Raw genomic sequence first — 20,851 nt, forward strand, 5'->3', positions numbered from 1 at the left:
CTTCATTGCGAAGGCAACGCTTATCCAGCGTATGACTATCTCACCTTGTATTCCCTTATAACAAATCAGGTCACAACAAAAGGAAAGAAAGCTTGACATCTCGTACATACTTATTTCTCAATTAATTCCTCTCCCCATTGCGTTCTCATATAGTCCATTACCATTTTCCAATCTTCATTAACTTTCTTTGTTACGTTCCCCATCTTATCGTCCCTTAACAGTTGTGTCATTTTATCCAACTCTATCATTTCCATCAGCTTCACTAACCAATGTTCTATCTTCGGTGCCTCCTTCGTTTTCCAAACTTGCGCTATCAAAATTCTGGCCATTGCTGTCATATAAAATAATATTTTACCATATCTTGATTCTACATCTTTCTCAAACATGCTCAGTAAGAAGCTCTCTGGTCTTAATTCCACATTAATATGTAAAATTTCTCCTATTACGTTCCTGATTTGTTTCCAAAATTTCTTTATGATTTTGCAATTCCACCAACAGTGTATAAACGTTCCTACAGTCTCCCCACATTTCCAACATTTATTGTTTTTATTTTTATATATTATAGCCAATCTTTCCGGAGTCAAATACCATCGGTAAAACATTTTATACCAATTTTCTCTTATTTTTTGTGAAGCGGTGTATTTCAGTCCCCTTGTCCAGATATATTCCCACTGATCATATTGTATATTATGTCCAACATATTTAGCCCATTTAACCATGGTGTCCTTCACCTTCTCACTCTCCATTTCTAATTCTAACAGTTTTTAATATAATTTCCCAATTATTTTCTCTTGATCCTCAGTTAACAACTTTTCTAATTCCGTTCTATTTTCTTCACAGCCAAATTCTTTTATGTCTGTCTTCGTTCTCTCATATATACGCCTATATGCAAACCATCCTGGGTCAAAACCTATTTGTTCTAGTTCCTCCTGCGATTTTATGTTTATTCTACCCTGCTCCACCTTTGTCAGATCTTTATACTTAAACCATTCCTCTCTTCTTATCATTTCCTTCCTATATATGGCTTCATGCAGAGACAGCCACATAGGAAAATTGTCTATTATATTTCTTTTGTATTTGTTCCATACTCTCATAAGATTTCTTCTTATGCAATGATTATTTATTACTTGGTTTACTTTTTCTTTGTTATATGCCAAATAAGCATGAAACCCATAACTTAATCCTTCACCTTCTAATTCCAATAATCTTCTATCTTTTAAATTTATCCAGTCCCTAATCCATACAAGACTACAAGCATCTGCATACAATTGTAAATTTGGTAATGTCAGACCACCTCTTTCTCTCGCATCTTGTAATAATTTTAGTCTTATTCTTGGTCTTTTATTTTGCCAAATGAAGTTTGACATGTCTTTTTCCCAATTTTTAAACGGTTTACTTGAATTTATAATAGGGATCATTTGTAATAGGAAGAGGAGTCTTGGTAATCTCTTTTCCTGTAGCTTGCATCCATTGTTCCGGGTCCTGTTCTCTGGAGCAGCAGAAAACAAGCTTGCTCCCTCCTCAATATGACATCCTTTCAAACATTGAAACAGGGCTATCATATCACCTCTTAACCTTCTCTTCTCCAGGCTAAACATCCCCAACTCCCTGAGTCGTTCCTCATAGGGCAAGGTTTCCAGATCTTTCACCATTTTAGTCGCCCTCCTTTGGACACGCTCCAGTTTCTCAATGTCCTTTTTGAATTGTGGTGCCCAGAACTGGTCACTATATTCCAGGTGGGGCCTGACTAGGGTTGCCATAGCTGAGGACCTCCAAACCGGGACAAATGTAGGACAAGGTTCAAAAATGTAGGACCTTTTTTTTTAAAATTTCCTAGCCATGAAATTAAAAAAAAATAAGGTCCCACATTTTTGAACCTTGTCCTCCTTCTCCTTCCCGGCTTGGGAGGAAGCCTCGGGCTGCTCCCAGGCCGAGAAGGAGCGTGGGGGCCACCTGTCATCACGGCCATCGCCGCAGTGGCAAGCGGCCTCCTCCTTGGCCTCGCAGAGGCCTTGGAGGACCCCACAGCCAGAGCTCCAACCGCGGAGCCGCTTCCAGGGCCTCCAAAGGGGCCTGGGGAGAGCTTCTCCCAAGCCCCAGAGCCCTTGGAGGAGTGCTCCGCGATCGTGGAGCCGCTTCCAAGGCCTCCAAAGGGGCCTGGTGAGAGCTTCTCCCAAGCCCCAGAGCCCTTGGAGGAGTGCTCCGCGATCGCGGAGCCGCTTCCAAGGCCTCCAAAGGGGCCTGGGGAGAGCTTCTCCCAAGCCCCAGAGGCCTTGGAGGAGTGCTCCGCGATTGCGGAGCCGCTTCCAAGGCCTCCCTGGGGCCTGGGGACAGCTTCTCCCAAGCCCCAGCCTCCAGGCCCTCGCTGGGAGGGGGGTGTCCCGGGGGCGGGGCCAAACCGGGGCGGGACCGTGTGGACCCGCCCCAAACCGAGAAAGTCCCGCCCCCAGGCGGGATATGGCAAGCCTAGGCCTGACCAGAGCAGAATACAATGGCACAATTACTTCTCTTGATCTAGACACTATACTTTTATTGATGCAGCCTAAAATTGCATTGGCCTTTTTAGCTGCTGCATCGCACTGTTGACTCATGTTCAACTTATTGTCTACTTGGACTCCTAGATCCCTTTCACATGTACTTTCATTCAGCCATGTGTCTTCCATCCTATATCTGTGCATTTCATTTTTCTGCCCTAAGTGCAGTACCTTACATTTCTCTGTGTTGAATTTCATTTTGTTAGCTTTGGCCCAGCTTTCTAGTCTATTCAGATCATTTTGAATGTTGATCCTGTCCTCTGGAGTATTAGCTATTCCTCCTAATTTGGTGTCATCTGCAAATTTGATAAGTATGCTCCCAATTCTGTCATCCAGGTCATTGATAAAGATGTTGAATAACACTGGGCCCAGGACAGAGCCCTGTGGGACCCCACTGGTCACTTCTCTCCAGGCTGAAAAAGAGCCATTGTTGAGCACCCTTTGGGTTCGGCCGGTCAACCAATTACTGATCCATTTAACAGTTACTTTGTCTAGCCCACATTTTACAAGCTTGTTTGCAAGAATATAATGGGAAACCTTGTCAAAGGCCTTACTGAAATCAAGATATACTATATCCACAGCATTCTACCAAGCTGGTAATTTTATCAAAGAAAGAGATTAGATTTGTCTTGCATGACTTGTTTCTCTGAAACCCGTGTTGACTTGTGATTATGGCATTGGCTTCTAGATGTTCAAAGACTCTCTGTTTAATGATCTGCTCCAGAATCTTTCCTGGTATTGATGTCAGACTAACCGGACGATAATTGTTGGGATCCTCTTTTTTCCCCTCTTTGAAGATGGGGACAATGTTTGCCCTCCTCCAGTCTGCTGGGACTTCTCCTGTTTTCCAGGAGTTTTCAAATATGATTGACAATGGCTCCAATATTACATTTGCCAGTTCTTTTAGTACTCTTGGATGTAGTTCATCTAGTCCTGGAGACTTCAATTCATTTAGATTAACAAGGTATTCTTCTACTATCTTTTTACTTATTCTGTGCTGAAATTCCCCTGATCTGTCCTCTGCTCCATTATCCTCAGGTTGAGCTCCCTTTGCCTTTTCTGAGAAGACTGAGGCAAAGAAGGTGTTGAGTAATTCTGCCTTTTCTCTGTCTCCTGTTAGCATTTTGCCATTTTCTCCACGCAGTGGCCCTACCGTTTCCTTCTTCTTCCTCTTGCTGCGGACATATCCAAAAAAGCCCTTTTTATTGTTCTTAACCTCTCTAGCAAGCCTGAGTTCATTCTGAGCTTTAGCTTTTCTGACTTTACCCCTACACATGCCTGCTATCTCTTTGAATTCCTTTTTTGTGATTTCTCCCTTTTTCCATTTCTTATACATGTTCCGTTTAAAACTTAGCTCGGTTGAAAGTTCCTTAGTCATCCATCCTGGTTTCTTGAGACACCTTCCATTTTTCTTTCTCACTGGAACTGTTTGAAATTGTGCCTTCAGTATCTCCCTTTTGAGAAACTCCCATCTGTCCTGAACTCCCTTCCCTTTTAGTATTTCTGACCACGGGATCACCCTCAATATTTCTCTAAGTTTACTGAAATCCGCTCTCCTAAAGTCTAGAATGCATGTTTGACTATGTCTGGCTTCTCCTTTCCATTGTATAACAATGGAAGTACACTTGTACAGTTTTCTAGCAAGACGTGAGTTCTTCTTGCATGCTAGAAGGGTGAACAGTTATATGATTTGCTCTCTTATGAGTTTCCATGCCCCTTTACCTTCTTGGTAGACATATAGTTTCACTGCCATGATTTACTCAGCTCCATCCTAGAGTTCCTTTGCCCTGCCTTCATTACTCCAGTTTAAAAAAAATGTGCAGGGAAGATATTTATTGTTATTTTATTTATTTCCAGGATTTATATCCCACCTTTCTCTCACAGTGAGTTCCAGTAGTAAGATTTAGAAAGGTTTGTATAACATTAAATATATAGCTATAGAAATAGATATCGAGATAGAATAAATAAATATATAGATATCCTTTTAGAGCATATATAGTATGGATATATATAGATAGTGTTTGTTAGCAGGTTCGCTTTGCATTATTGTGTAGTTACTTTTTTTTGTCTAAATGTGACAAAAGAAGATCAATTAAAAACGAAAAGAATATCTAATTTATTAATTAGTTTTTCGGGATTTAGATATTTAGGCATTTTTGTAACTAAAAGGGATCAGGTTTGGTGCATGGGGATTACAGTACACCCTTTCCCATCTATAGGATTTGATTTCATCTACTCACTCACCCACCCCACAAATGGGGAAAACATGTGGGACCTCAAACCCATATTAGTCAATGGGTGGTGATGTACGTGTGCCTGCGTCAGTATGGCTGTCTGCACATGCTGCCATTGAGTAATATGGGGCAGGGAAATCTGTGGGAGCTCCAATCTGTGAATGGCTAACCCAGAGGTATGGTGAGTTCACTGTACAAATAAATATTAATCTGTTTGAAACAGAAATTAAAAAGACAGTCTGAACTACAGTTCTCACTATTGGGCAGGCTAGCCTTTGTCAAAACCCACATTTTATCTAAATATTTGTTCTTCTTTGTTATTGTTTCTTTTTTCTTTTCTTTTTCTGATATTACTATCATTTTTATTGATTTAAAATCACAAATACAAAAATAAAATAATACATACCAATTCCATTCATCCCTATACACCTAGGGATGCCATAACCTGGCGGCCCCCCGTGACAAACCCGCTTTTGGGGGGCCCCTCCCGGTCCCGGTCTGGTTTGGCCCCTAGCCCCCCAAGTTCGGCCTTCCCCTGCCTCCTCCCCACTGTTCTGCGCAGCTGTGCGCCACTCTCCCCGCCTGGCGCACTGGCATAGCCTAGAGAGCAGGTCTTCAGGACATCTGCTACTCAGAGCTTTTGCCCACCCACATTGGTATATATGTCTTGCAAGAGGCCTTACTTTCCAGGTTACAGTGAGGGAAAAAAAAAAGGCCATAAATCGTTCATGTTTCACTGGGAGTCTAAATGCCTCATCTTTTCAATGTCTACCACTCAGTATTGTTGTAATTCTTTATCACAGGATCGTTTTTGAGGCCCTAAACACCTTTACTTGTAATATGCAAATTTCTCCCAAAGCTGACCAATGGGAAAGAAGCAATCAGCCCTCCATTTGGGTTGGTTTTCAATGGCTTGGTGAAGGAAGAGATTTTGCCTTGCAAGTTGCTGGTAAATAATAGAAGGCTTTGGGGTTGCAAAAGGCTGCAGAAATCGTTTACCCCCCCCCCTTAAACATCCATGGCTCAGTGCTATGGGATTCTGGGAATTGTAGTTTCTTGTGGCAGCAGAGCTCTTTTGACAAAAGGAAGCTGAATGGTCCACAGAGGAGGCGTTGCCTGGGGACAGAGCCTCTTGCCAGCAGTGAGGAGGCTGCGATGATGAGGAAAAGCAGGGGCTCCTCCTCTGGATGGTCCTGGCCACTTCCCTTGGCTCCCTCCCTCCTCCTCTTCCTCCTCCTCTCAGAGCAGCCCCACAGCCAAGGTGAGCTGTTCATTCACACTTCTTGGCTTTTCTTCCCCCCCTCCCCTGCACTTTGAGACCCCTTTAACTGCCAAAGCTCAATGCTCTGGAATTCTGGTGTCTGTGAGGCATTTGGCCTTCTCTGTCAAAGAGCTCTGGTGCCACAATAAACTACAATTCCCAGGATTCCATAGCACTGAGCCCTGGCAGTCCAAGCAGTGTGTTTTGGACACAGAGATCCTCCAAATGAATCCACTCCCTAGCTTTTATATCTCTCTCACACACTGCAGGAATAATAATCCTGGGAATGCTAGTGTTTGGGAGACATTGAGACTTCGCTGTCAGTGATGGCTCTGAGGCCACAATAAACTACAATTCCCCAGCACTAACCCAGGACAGTTAAGTCACTCTCGAACTGGGTTATTTCCTCAGTGTGGATGCAGCTTTGGTGAGGTACTCTGGGCATTTCAGTCCAGCATTGTTTTATTTCTGCAGTGCATTTTGGATTAGAGACAAGGTGACTAGGCATCCTCCTCCTTTTCCAGGTTTGTTCACTAAATTTAACTAGGGTTCAACCCCCCCAGCCCCATCAGTTAATGGATGCTGCTTAACTTGTCAAAAACTCATCAAACAGACTTTTTTCTTTTGTTTTATTACAGATCAAAAAGCTGATAAAAACATTTATTGATAGGCAAGAGACAATAAATTTAGTGGTGGTTCCAAGTAATGTGGATATTGCCACAACTGAGGCACTGAAGATGGCTCAGGAGGTGGATCCAGAAGGGGAAAGAACGCTTGGTAAGGAGCTAGGAGGATTTACCCCGAATTTGGAAATCTGAAACACAGAAATGCACACATGAATTTTAGATTACAGCAGGTCATAACCAAAGTTTTATTTTTTAAGGCTCATGGCTATTATGCTACTGTTTGACGTCATCAGGAATTCTTTATTGTTCCTCCAACCTATATTAAGACCCCAAAGCTTTATAATATTTTATTTGCTTGCATATCTGGATTTTTTTTTTACTTTTCTTGAGGGCATTACTGTGTGTGTGTGTGTGTATTAGAAGGTCTAATCTGCACTGCAGAAATAATGCAGTTTCGTACCACTTTACCTGCCATGACTCAGTCTATAGGATATCTGTGAGATATTTAGCCTTCTCTGTCAGAGAGCCCTTGTTCCAAAACAAACTACAAATCCCATAACTCCATAGCACGGAGCCATGGCAGTTAAAGTGGTGTCAAACTGCATTGTTATTTGACAGAAATCAAATAAAAATAATATATGTTCAGCAATTAATGTAACATAAATAAAAATATATATAATAGAAGCAAAATAGATTAAAATATGTAATGGAAGGAAAATAAAAAAAAATATCTTTGTGCTATACAAGTGTACTTCTTTTTTATGCTTAATACTACTTGAACATAATGGGATTTTAAAGTTACTCTTTTGTGAACCCTGTCAAAAAAGCACAAGCTCATTTCTTTAATTTTACTATTAACATCTCTGAGCTCTTCTGAGATAGGGCAGGATGTAGATCAAAATGAAACTTTATCAGCTGTGTTTCCTGACAAGAAGGAAGGAGTGAAGAAAAGGAAGGGAGATTCCCTAACTCCATTAAATGTCAGACAGTAAATAAGGCTACTGTTTGCAAAGAAAGAGAGAAGCAGATTTCAGGCTCTTTTAATCAAAATCTGGACCAGACGCCCATGAAACTTGCAAAATGAACCAAAAAGTTATTGCAACTAGAAGCATGTGTTTTATTTTGGATGTAATTACTAATAGAGCCAGCATGGCATAATGGTTTGAGCATTGGACTAGGACATTGGGAGGCCAGGGTTCAAATCCCAGCTCAGCCATGGAGACCCACTGGGTGACCTAGGGCAAGTCACATTTTTTCAGCCTCAGAGAATGGCAATGGCAACTCTGAACAAATCCTGCCAAGAAAACCCCATGATAGGTTCACCTTAGGGTCGCCATAGATCACAGAACGACTTGAAGGCACACAACACACATAATTACTAATAGCTAATTTTGATGATAGTGGCAGTCACAGATTTCTTTGCTGTCCAGCCCGCTTGAAATTCAGCCCTGACACTTGTAAAGCTCTGTACGTGGCTTATGCTTCCAGGGCATAGGAAATTGTTGAGAACTTTTCTAATCTTGTACTTTAATATTTCATGGTAGGGATCCTGACGAAGCCTGACCTGATGGATAAAGGAACTGAGGGGGCTGTAGTGAACATAGTGAGAAACTTGGTCATCCCCCTGAAAAAGGGGTATATGATTGTGAAATGCCGAGGGCAGCAAGACATTCAGTCCAATCTGACGCTAGCCTCTGCAATCGAGAAAGAGAGATCATTTTTTGAGAATCATCAGCATTTTAGGTAGGTGTATATAAAATATAGAAAGTTATTTGTTTTCCTCTTATTTTGCTGATATATTGTATAGTAATAGTTTCTGTTGTTGGTGGCTGTTTTTTCTTACCAGTTTAACTGAAAATGACTGAAACATGATAAAGCATACAGGATTTATTTCAGGATGTAAATATGCACACCCTTCAGCATGTTCTGAACTGTTTTTTTAAATGACTCATTCACTTATTACTTAAATGCTGGAAGTTGAAATACTTAGTCATAATCCTTTGACACATGCCAATTCCAATGTGAGAAGATACTTATGGAAGTGCCAGTTAAGATATTTTGCCTTAGAGACTGAAAAGGATTTCCTCCAACAATTCAGGCAATAGAACTATATTTATGCCCATGATGACAACTGTTGTTTTTTTTTCTTTGAAGCTATACACTGACAACATGGATGATTTTAATAGGAAAATGATATCTCTCATTGCATCTCTTAATAATCTCTTTTAGCCTTCCATTTCTGCATAGTCAAGCAACACAAAGACTATTATTCCTTGTCTTTTATTCCTTGACCAAATGGAAGATCCAGAGCTTAGAAATAATACATTAAAAGTAATACCATTGTTATCATACTTTTAGGGTTACAATATTACCCAAATCCTTTAAAAAGCAACAAATCAGCTGATAACATTCTTATTTTTTTGGATGTAATAAAAAAAAATGTTGTAGTAGCAGAAGAAGAAGAAGAAGAACCATATCTTTAGAAAGATTATGAGGATTTTTGAAAGCAATTCTTGTATTTTTAAGTCTTTTTAAATTAGCTCCCTAGTAAGGATCTACATAATGGATTCGTCTTTTAATAACAAATAATGAGTAGTGTTAATAAGATTGGCTGGAATTTTTGACTGCAGTTATGAATGTGTAGACACATTCATGATTTGTTCAGATTGACAATCCCCTTGTATTCAACAGATTAGGGAAGGATTTTGGGAGCCCCCCTATCTGGACTCAGCAGGGAGCAGGTACTGCAAGAGATAGAGGTCTGTTATCCTGTTGCTTGGAATGAAACAGACTGATGTTTACAGCCCATCTCACAAGCATTCTCTGGTGCGAGGAAGAATTATGATAGGGATCCTGCTTTTGGCTGACACTGAAGATCCCTTGTGGGACGGGAATGGAAACATTAGGCAGCTGTGTCCCGATTGACAGGAGAACAGATCCCTGTTGTTTGCAGCAGATGCTGCCCTGTAAATCCTGATTGGGAGGCTTGCCCTTGGAGATACTCTTTAACTATATAACCAAGGTAGTTATGCAGCTAAGTAGCTGACCAAGAATCATGGCCAATGCCTTTAAAAGAACTGACTATGTAATTACATTTGAAAAATAACACTGAATACTTTTGTTACAGCCTATGAGGATCCTTCCGTTCCCAGCAAGAGAAAGATCCTATCTTGTGAGGTTAAACTGCAGTATTTCAGACTTTAATGCATGAAGTTGCTTTCCTTTCCTTTTCTCTATAGAAAATAAATGGAAATTTTACATAATGCTTCTAAAAATCATTGTATTTGCCTCGAGAATTATGCAGCCGAAGCCAACGCTTAATACACTTGATCAAGTCTGACTTTAAATTTAGGGATGAGGGAATGTAATTCCAAAATCATTCATTTTCAGTTCTACTACAAATCAAAATGAAAAACCAGTGCAATTAAAGATCTCTGTTGCATGTCTTGCCCCATTTGTTTTAAAGGACGCATATGCTTCTGTGTAAGGGAACAAACACTTAGGTCTTCCATTTTTAGAACTTAAATGGGACAACTGTCTGTTGTACAGACCACATTCAGGACCAACTGTACTGAATGAGACTCTGGTCTCAAGACTTAATGCAATTATTAGTTTTATTTTTTCAGTTAACTTGCCACTTGTTTCCTTGCAGCATGCTTCTAAAGGAAAAAAGAGCCACAATTCCCTTACTGGCTGAAAAACTTACAAGTGAACTTGTGCAACATATTAGTGTAAGTCACCAAAGAACCTGTCATCAGCATCAGATGTCTTAAATGTTTAACGAATGGTATTTTCCCCCTCCTTCGGGACAGTTTGCATAAATCTTTTTTCCTTTTTTTTTTTTTTAAAAAAGAGATCTTTGCCAACTTTAGAAGAACAAATAAGTTACCAGCTTCAAAAAGCAAGTGATGAGATGCGCAGATACGGCAAAGGCATGCCAGAATCAGAAGGCGAGAAGTTATATTTTTTAACAGATGTAAGTAGATTTAGGTGCATATGCTAATCTCAGAGTTTAAAATGTTGCTTTTAAAAAAATAATGTGTTCTTCATTTTTACCATGTTTTTTCCAACGCAATATTCATCATTACTCATTCCTTTATGAACAACATGTTATTAATATTGTTAATGTGTTACTCTTTAGTTGCATTTTAGTTGTATTTAAAAATACTTGAAAAAATGACCAATCTCTCCAAATGACTCCTCAAACAACAAAAGTTTAGAAGTAGTTAACAGAAGTTACTAAATACCGCAAAAATAAAACAATATTAACAGTTTTTGCATACATTTGCAGGATGTTAAGGCTAAATAACTCAAAATTAAAACATTGCATGTAATGGAGTTTCAATTGGCCCTCCACATTTATGGCTTTTGCAGATTTGATTATTTGCTGTTTTGATTAACATCTTCTCTCTAGTAATCTCTTAAGTCCTCCAGTGCAATTCAGCTGGAAGTTGACCATAAACTTGTGCTGAAGAACCTAGATGTTCCTAGAGAAAACATTTATCTGGGCATTTGTGTAGGTCTTCCAGCATGGCCCTAAGGTCAACCTCTGGCAGATGTTGACCATATAAGTGCCCTGGAGGACCTGGAGATTAATAGAGAGGTGTTCTCTTAGGAAAAAGAATAGTCTTATTTTTATTTGCAGTTTTTCCAGATTCACAGGGGTCCTTCACCCCAACCCCAGCAAATGTGGAGGGACCACTGTATATGTGACACATTACTTCTAAATTCTAACTATAAACTATCAAAGCTTTAATAAGTTACATCTTTTACTTAACCAATATCTGTTGACATGGGAGTGTTTGAGACTTTGAGGTATGCAGAGCCATTCCTCTCTAGACATCTTAATTGCTCTCTTAATGTAGGACATAAAATAAATAAGTAATCAATCTGGAAATGTGTATTACAAGCACCTTCAATAACAAATCAAAGATAATAGCATAAAAAGATAGAAGATGTATCCAATCAAGGCTTATCTAGTCCAGCCGAGAGATGTGAAGGCCTATGGAAAAATTAGGGGAGGAAAACATTTTTGTTCGTGTTTTTCTTGAATCATGCTAAAATAAAATATTCCATATTTTTCTTCCTTTTTTCAATTTTTTCTTGTTTTTTCTGGTTTTCCAGCATTTTGTTCACAGTGTGGTCAATCAGTTACCTATGGTTAGCCCACAAGCACTTCCTAGTTATAGCTCTTTTATACCACTTTAACACCATGGCTTCTTCCTGTGTAATCCTGGGATTTATAGTTTTATGATATATTCAGAACTCTCTCACAAGGAGCTACGTATGCTGCATATCCCAAGTTTTGGTATGGCAGTAAAAGTGGTATCAAAGTGCTAAAATTGTGTGGTGAGAAACAGACTCTGATGTGTTGCAGAATTTGAACTTTGACTCACCACACTCTGTGCAAATTTGAGTTAGTTACTTTTCACTTTTTCCTCCTGCAAATTCTGGATAGAATAATGTAAACTAAATGGAAAAAGACTGCATGCCAACTGGAATTAGAGCAACAGAATTTCTGTATTGTTCCAGTATAGACATTGCTTTGTTTTTGGATTTATCTGCGTGGGATTTATCTAATTCAGTGGCACTTCTGAGTACTTATTTAATTTATTTGTTGAAGGATTCTTTAACATTGCTTTTCAGAACTAAAATTTCCTGTCAAAGTGGCTTACAACCAAATAATTATAAATAATTATACTATAAAGCATTCATTTATGAAAGCCAAAATTTCAAAATAATCTCTTAACAGCTTAAAAAACAACATAAAATGTGACAGGCCATCACTGAGCAGTTTAGCAAATGTACTCCAAAGGAAGGAAGGAAGGAAGAAAGAAAGAAGAATAATGGCTGAGATCCTGCATCAAACATGTAGCCACAATGTTGGAGATATGCTTTAACCTACCTTAAAAGCCAGTTGGCTGACCTGAGTGATGGAGGTCTGTGCTGCTGCCACCAAGCAGCATTCTCCAGGATGGTATAGCCAAACCCTGCCCACCAGTGAGTGATGCTGCAATAAAGAGTTGTAACAGGTCCTTGTAAGAGCCCCTGTTTCTGTTCCTCTTAGCATCACTCACTGGTAGAAGAGTTCTGATTGTGTGAAGCACCCAGTTTGGCAGCAGCACAGACCTCCATCATTCTGGATGACTGGCTGGCTTTTAATATGGGTTTCAGGGTCATTTGCAGTTGTGGCAATAATGTCACTGTTGTATTTGCTTCGTATTCTCATTCACAGTGTCCTAAGTCTAAAAGGCAATCCCCGCTCTGAACAAATCTTACCAAGAAAACTTGCCTTAGGGGCACCATAAGTTGGAAATTACTTAAAAGCTAAGAAGAAGAAGAAGAAGAAGAAGAAGAAGTCATAGTAGTCGTCATCTGATTTATGACATCATAAAAGACTAACAGGATGCCAGCCATTATTTTTAGGATCCATTTGGATAAAATAAAAAGGAAGCCAGACATACAGTGGGCCCTCAGTATTTAATGGGGTTTGGTTTCAGGACCCTCTGTGGATACCAAAATCCATAGGTACTCAAGTCGTGTTATATACAATGGCATACTAAGATGGTGTTCCTTATATATAATGGCAAACTCAAGGTTTACTTTTTGGGAAATACAAATAAAAATATTTTCAAGCCATGGATGATTGAAACTGTGGATATGACTGTATATAGGGACTCAACGGTAATGATTAACTGGGTAGGTACAACCTTAGAAATATTCAGGTTTTTTTACCAGCAGCCAATCTGTTTTGAAATTATCAGTGGTGGCTGTTATTCCCATGACAATTAGACAGTCAATCCACTTTCGGTTTTAGTTCCAATATAGGATTAAACTAATATAGCTACTGAACATATTTTTAGCTAGAGGTCAGTTTCTTGGATACCTCCCTTTAAAATTTGGACTAAAATGTGGAATGGATTTACTGCCATTGGAAATAACCACTTTTTCTCAGTGTTTAGGTGTTGCTTATCTAAATATTAATTGAAATATCCCATTCCCTATGTCATGGGATCACAGGGAAACCTTCAAATTAAAATTCAATTTAAACATTTTAAAATAAATCAGAATTTAAAACAATAAAAAGAGGACAAAATATATACAAATGACAACGAAACATCTTAAACAATTAACAAGTTAAAACCACATAAAAGACAATTTAAAACCATTTACATGTACATTTCAGAAAAGATAAATTAGACTACAAAGACTTTAATAAATATTCTAATGGTGCAGGATTGAAGCCAATTTCAGCACCAATCCGATTTCCAAACAAGGCATCAGAGGAGAGAAGGTCCTATTCCACTTCCTTCCTTTCCAGCAGATCTCAATTCTTATGCCAGCATATGTATAGGGCAGACTTTTAACACTATTCAGGTATTATAAGAAAATATGTGAGCAGGACTGACTGGACATATTATGAGATCACATGACTCACTGGAAAAGATTATAATGCTCGGTCAAGTGGAAGGCAATAGGAAGAGAGGAAAACCATACTACAGTGGATTGATTCAATCAAGGACATTTGCAAGACCTGAGTGGGGCAGCTGAGACTGGGAATCTCGGAGGTCTGTCATTCATAGGACCGTTATAGGTAGAAGTGAGTTTGAAGGCAAATAACACAACAACTACATGACTGTGGGGCAGATACACAAGTGTGCATGTGTGAAATGAGGTTCTAAACACAATAATTTAAGGTCATTTAAAATTTTGTTTCAGATACACAACTGACTATCTGAAATGGGGAACATAATTGGCAATGCTTGTAGATTTAGCCCAATGGCATGATCCATACATTCCGTATGAATGCCTGAACACAGTCTCTGTGTTGGCAGTTTTTGCAACAAATGCACAGTATTTGTTTTGTTTTTTTTAAAATTAGATGTTTAGTCTTTTGTTACGCTTGGTTGACTGAAATTTTTGAGTATGACTGGTGGAGGAGAATACTCAACAGTTTGCTTGATCATTGTGATATAAACAGCTGCCTTGCTTGTTTTTAAAACTATCTGCCTGTTTTTAAATTGCTGCAGAAAATCCAACTGTTTAATGCGGATATCACCAGTACAGTACAAGGAGAAGAAAAATTATCTGATAAGGACACCAGGCTGTTCACAAAAATCCGTAAAGAATTTCAGAAGTGGGGACGAATAATTGATGAGAATGGCAAAAACAGTAAGTAGAAAGCAGTTCAAATAAAGAAGTGCTTGATCTGGAATGGACATGTAACAGTATCCAAAAATGTATGCAATAAACAAACAAAAAGACTATTGCACTAATTTATTAATGTTTTGTCCTGCCTTACTGCTAGAAAAAGTGCTCTGATGAAAAATAAATGCAGTGAAAATGTAAAAATAGATTTAAAATGCATCATTAAAAAGAACACACACACGCTGAACACCTTAGGATCACCATAGAATCACCTTGGTCACCATAAGTTGGAAAAACTTGAAGCACATAACAACCGCAAACTCAGAACTGGATACATTATGCCAAATGTGGTCACATGGGTCTGTTACAGACAGCCAAAATAAAGCTGCTTCGAGTCACAGTGGAGGTATGGTGTTTCAATGATGCATGCGTCCTAGAGTCCAGAAGTCGCACCAAAGCCACACTTCAGCCCTAAGGACTGGAGCGTGGCTTTGGTGTGGCTTCTGGACTCTTAGGACGCATGCATCATTGAAACACCATACTTCCACTGTGACTCGAAGCAGCTTTTTTGGCTGTCTGTAACAGGCCATGGTTCCTTATTTATATCTCATAACCTGCTCCATGAATGTTGTTATGTGTTTTTTGTGTGTCCATTCTAAAACAAAAGGCTGAGATACTGCATGGAGAGATATCTCTGGCATGTAGCTACTATAGTCTGCCAGTGCAAACTCCTCAATCTACACCCCCCCCAACCATTTCAATGTCATTGGAAAGTGGGGGAGCAACAGAGAGGCATCAGCTATTTTCCTTTAGCTGGATACACTATGACCTGCACCCTCTGAGACCTCCCAGGTATCCTCTGGTGTTGCTCGAAGAACCACCTCTTCTTCTTCATGGTCTCAGTGCCTCACGCAAATAGGTGACTGTGAAGTTTACTAGAGGTTGATGGGTCAGGTGATGGGAGAACAGAAGAGAGAAACACCCATCCCAAACTGCTCTGGATCTGCAGTTAAGTATATAGTGCTGGATAAAGGTAGAGGGCTACAACCATGTAGTGTCTTTGCACAAGTCTGGTAAGGGAATGTCATGAAGGAGGGTAACCAAAGATACCATCATTCCAGTGGGATGTGTGCACAGACTCTGAGAAAATGATCATTTAGCCATTCCATAAGACAATTGAGTCATTTGGACAAGCCACTTTGCAAATCTCCGGGAAGACATCTGTTGTCTTTTCCATGATCCCGCATACCAAATGGAACAGCCTATTGAAAAGGCAGAGTGAGGTAGTATGTTTAATATAGAAAGCCAATGCTCGATACACGTCAAGAACTGATGTCACTGCTGTGCATCCAGCCATAGAAAAATAGCTGGATGCAATTCTGCCACTCCCTCCATTCTCCACCAACACTACCTTGAGGAGGGGTTTTGCCAGATTGAAAAAATGGGTTTGGGTGGAGCTTTGGTTGTTGCATGGTCAGAACATAATTGTGAACTCCTAGTGACAAAAAAGGGGATTACAGTGGTGTGGGACTTAGGCCATCATAATTCACTAATAGAATGCCAGTCAATTAGTTCCCCAAACAATTTGCTGAATTTACTACACTTCCCAAATCCCAACTGAGAGTATTTATTTTATCTTTCTGCAGTTGAAAAATCCCTCCATCCTGAGGAGTGGAGATTTGAACATCAGTATCGTGGACGAGAGCTGCCAGGTTTTATCAATTACAGAACATTTGAAAGTATTATAAGGAGGCATGTTACAGGACTAGAAATTCCTGCTATGGAAATATTAAATAAAGTGATAGGTAAGCCAATTTCCTACCAAGTTTTTTAGTCATGGAGAAAAATTGTATTGACGTTCTGAAATCCCTCGCCTTTCACATATTGGGAAAGGATACTTAAAAATAAAGGGCCATGAGAGAAATGAATAGAATTAATGAGGTGAATCCTTTTTAATCAATAGATATTTGGGGATTGGGAACCCATCTTCTTTTAATTAGATTCTTATCCTTATTTTTCCTTCTCTCAGAAATAGTGCGTCAAGCTTTCACAGAGGTTGCAAAGGTTCATTTTGAAGATTTTCCCCATCTTTATATTCAAGCAAAGGTATGAATGTGTGAATTATTGTAAATCAAATTCTTTTCTTGGTAGTAAGGGCAAAGGGTCTTGCCATTATACCTCTGCACTCTGCCCAAAGCCTGTTGGTGGCATGGGAATTGCCAGTCACTGTAGATTTTTTTAATAGGGGAGAAGAGTTCAAACAGGTAGATTTTTCAAAGGGCTGAAAGCTTAAATGGTGCTTCAACATGTGAAGGGTCATGATGCAGGAATTTTTTTTAATGTCGAGTGTCTCTTACAATTAGATATTATTGCTTTCTGTTACATTTTGACTCTTTTTTTCCTATCACAGAAAAGAATTGAAAGTATTAAGGAGAAACAAGCAGCAGAAGCTGAAGCAATAGTTAGAATCCAGTTTCAAATGGAACAGACCGTATTTTCCCAGGATGACATCTACAGGCGAGAACTAAGCATTATAAAGGATGGAGGAAAAAATAATTTTAACTCTGCACTCATTGTCTCTCTGAGTGGAAAAAATTCTCTGGGTTCCCTGGGCAATGATGTCAATTTGGGAACAACTGCTTCTCCGGAAGATATGTCCATCAAAGAAATATCTTATCATTTGAAGACCTACTTCAGTGTGAGTTAGAAAACCCTCTTCCCTCTCAATGATTGTTGCTTATAAAGGTAATGGTAAAGGTGAATCTTGACATGAATGTCTAGTTGTAACCAACGAAACAACAAAGAGTCAGCATTGTCCAAAGACAACTCTGGTGGCCAGCATGACTTCACAATACGCCAAATTACTTTGGGTTGTGTGGCCAGCATGACTTCACAATAACTTTCCCATCAAAGTGGTTCCTATTTTATCTACTTGCAATTACAATCTTTTGAACTGCTTGGTTGGCAGAAGCTGGGACTAGTGACGGGAGTGTAATGTTGTGAAGAATGCTCCGTCAAGTTTCTCAAACAGATAAATACATTTTATTCAAAAGACAGTATCTTCTGGAATGCTGGAGCTTCAGAATACTCACACACAAAGTCAGTCTCTTTCCAAACAACTCCCACCACTCCCAAGATCACATAATGATTTATAGGAACACAATAACACAGAACAGGTGAATGAAGAGAGAGGATGGAAGACTTAAAGAAACATACAACATATATCACAGGGAGCACACCCCATCATGTGTCACTTACATCCCACTGATATAAGGGATGATATAAAGGATCTATATGCTAGACTAATTTTAATGTATGTTTGTGCACTAAAACATATTGTTAGAATCTGATGCCAGTAGTTAGTACAATTACTAAATTTAAAACAGTGGGTAGTTTAAATACTCATCCTACTACTTTCTCTATCCTTTTACATACTATCCCACTCCCACAATGGTATAAATATGCTTATGCCTGAAGCCTTAATACCATTCTGTAAGTAACTGGGTTTATACTCACAAAAGCTCATGCAAAAATAAAAACCAGTTAGTCTTAAAGGTTCAGCTGCATTTCCCTTTTTTCTTCCCCTTCCTTTTTATCATCCTACTATAGTAATTTAATTGGGTATGGATAAAGAGATAGGAAAGTTAAGAGAGTTAGGACTTAAATGGCCCCAACTACTAAAATACAATGCTTAACTTCAGTGGCCTACATCCAACCGAAGAGTGGAAAAATTACTTTTAAGACTACAGTTCCCAATACCTCCCAGCAATGTGATAAGGAGCCATAGGGAATCTGGGAGTTATAGCCCATGTTCTTAATTCAATATTCTGTTAGTGCAGAAGTGAGCAAGGAATGACAGGATGTAGTAAAAGATCTTGGTGGAGGGGGGGGGGGGTACAAGAGCCACAGTTTTCCCAGCCTTATACAATAGCTTTTAATAGTATCATAGAACCTGCTTTACCTCCAAGCCCTTAGCAAACTGTTCTGGAGGTTTACCTAGCTTTGGAGTAGGCTTTGATGTTACTACAGGGAAGAGGTCGGCATAAGTTAACAGTCTCTATCTGCAATCATAGACCTAATGGCATCATCAACAATATTAGGGAGACCTTCACGTGCTCACCCTCCAACATGATTTAAGTCATCAATGCCCATTAGCACTCTACATCAGGCAAACAGGCCAGTCCCTGCCCCAGAGGATAAATGGACATAAATCAGACATTAGGAATGGAAATACACAAAAACCAGTGGCAGAGCATTTCAATCTCCCTGGGCATTCCATCTCAGACCTCAGAATAGCAGTCCTTGAACAAAAGGAAGGACAAAGGTAGATCGGAAAGAGAAATAGCAGAAATGGAATTCATCCATATATAGTTCCTCAGCAATGGATTGAACAGGGATAATAGCTTCCTGATTCATTACATTGTTAAGACTGGACTTGCTACTTAATTTCCATACACAAAGGATTTTGAATTTGAATTGACATTCTCATATGCCAATGGCATATATATGTCTGTCCCTGGTTTCCACTCCACTATATGCATCTCAGGCAGTAGACTGAAGTCTGTGAAAGCTAATGCTGCCGACTTCTTTATTTCAGTTAGTCTCAAAGGTGCTACAAGATCTGTCTACAAACAGATTTAGCAAAATTCCTTTTTGGACCATAATTTCCAGAATTTCCTATCAAACATGACCATCAGCTATGATAGAGTTCTGCCTGCCAAACTCTGTCTTTGAAATCTACACCCATCTGTTTCTGATTGTAGAGGTGTTCATTCTCCAACCAGGTTTGCTCACAAGGGGAACTACAAAATGCATTGACATTACTAATATAGTGATGCTACCACCCCCCCCTTTTTTTTTTTATTGCAGGGTGCAGGAAGCCGTCTCTCCTGTCAAATCCCTCTCATTATCCAGTTCTATGTCCTCAAGAAATATGGAGACAATCTGCAAAATGAAATGCTGCACCTACTTCAAGATAGAGACAAGCTGAGCATTTACCTCCAGGAGCGCAAAGATGCTGCAGAACAGAGGCAGTTTCTTACTGATCGCATTAAGCGCCTGACTGAAGCCCGGAATCACTTGGCAAAGTTTCCTGGTTAAAAGAGGATTCACCACCACATACAATGTTTCTGGGCTGTTATGAGGCTAAATAGATGTCAGTTAAAATAAAGTGGTTATTTTAATTGTTTCAATACAGGGTTGGGAATCATGAACTCTTCATGTTGGTAACACATATTGGCTGTGTTTTTTTCTTTTTCTTTCTTTTTTTCATATTAAATTTTATTGTACAAAATTAATTAAAAAATTACAATCAATATTTTGACACATATGTATAAAATACAAGAAAAGAGACAACAGAAATGACAACAGAAAAACAAAAACAAAAAATAAAAGAAAAAAATAAATTCTACTTCCTGATCTGCGGCTGTGAACGTGTTATTTTCCTAAATTCCTACTTTCTCCTATAAAGATCTTTCACCAATATCCAAAGAGTATTATTACTAAGACCTTTCATGTACTGAATAAATCTCAGATATGTCTGTCTTACGTCTAAAGCATCTCTCTCATTCATACCTAATAGGGAGGATGAAAAAAGACAAAAAATAATTAGGAACTGTAATCTACCTACTTAACATATTCTCCCTTTTGCTTTAAACTATGAATACTGCTATGAGTATCTCAGTTCATTTACGCAATTTTTATATATACCCGTATTTTCCAGCGTATAAGACGGCTGGGCATATAAGATGACCCCCCAACTTTTCCAGTTAAAATATTGAGTTTGGGATGTACTCACCGTATAAGAATACCCCTCTTCCAATGCACACCAAATAATTTTTTTAAAAAAATCAGATTTGATTTCAATATGATAATTTAAATTCAAATACTTATGACATGCAGATCCTTAGCAGGAAACCTTGTTGTATACAAAGCCTGCTTGGATTGGTCAGCTCTCCCTGCCTGCCCAGTGCTCTCTGTCTCCAATACTATCAGAGCAGTAGCTGCTTTCATACGATTGCCGCATATGGCAGGGATGAGGCCACGGCC

The 20,851-nt window shown here is 39.2% G+C and overlaps 1 protein-coding gene across 2 annotated transcripts in view; it reads left to right on the forward strand.

Annotated features, from left to right (window-relative positions):
• LOC121926255 (interferon-induced GTP-binding protein Mx1-like) overlaps positions 1-20,539 on the forward strand; it is a 32,837-nt gene extending 12,298 nt beyond the window's left edge. For both annotated transcript variants that reach the window (XM_042459079.1, XM_042459078.1), the window contains exons 6-14: positions 6,668-6,806; positions 8,200-8,398; positions 10,308-10,386; positions 10,509-10,631; positions 14,686-14,827; positions 16,450-16,608; positions 16,833-16,909; positions 17,214-17,501; positions 19,673-20,539. In XM_042459079.1, coding sequence (XP_042315013.1) covers positions 6,668-6,806; positions 8,200-8,398; positions 10,308-10,386; positions 10,509-10,631; positions 14,686-14,827; positions 16,450-16,608; positions 16,833-16,909; positions 17,214-17,501; positions 19,673-19,903 — 1,437 coding nt within the window. In that variant the 3' untranslated portion in view covers positions 19,904-20,539. The remainder of the gene's footprint in view (positions 1-6,667; positions 6,807-8,199; positions 8,399-10,307; positions 10,387-10,508; positions 10,632-14,685; positions 14,828-16,449; positions 16,609-16,832; positions 16,910-17,213; positions 17,502-19,672) is intronic.
• The last annotated feature ends 312 nt before the right edge of the window (positions 20,540-20,851 follow it).

The sequence above is a fragment of the Sceloporus undulatus genome, chromosome 3, assembly GCF_019175285.1.
Source record: "Sceloporus undulatus isolate JIND9_A2432 ecotype Alabama chromosome 3, SceUnd_v1.1, whole genome shotgun sequence".
Taxonomy (NCBI): domain Eukaryota; kingdom Metazoa; phylum Chordata; class Lepidosauria; order Squamata; family Phrynosomatidae; genus Sceloporus; species Sceloporus undulatus.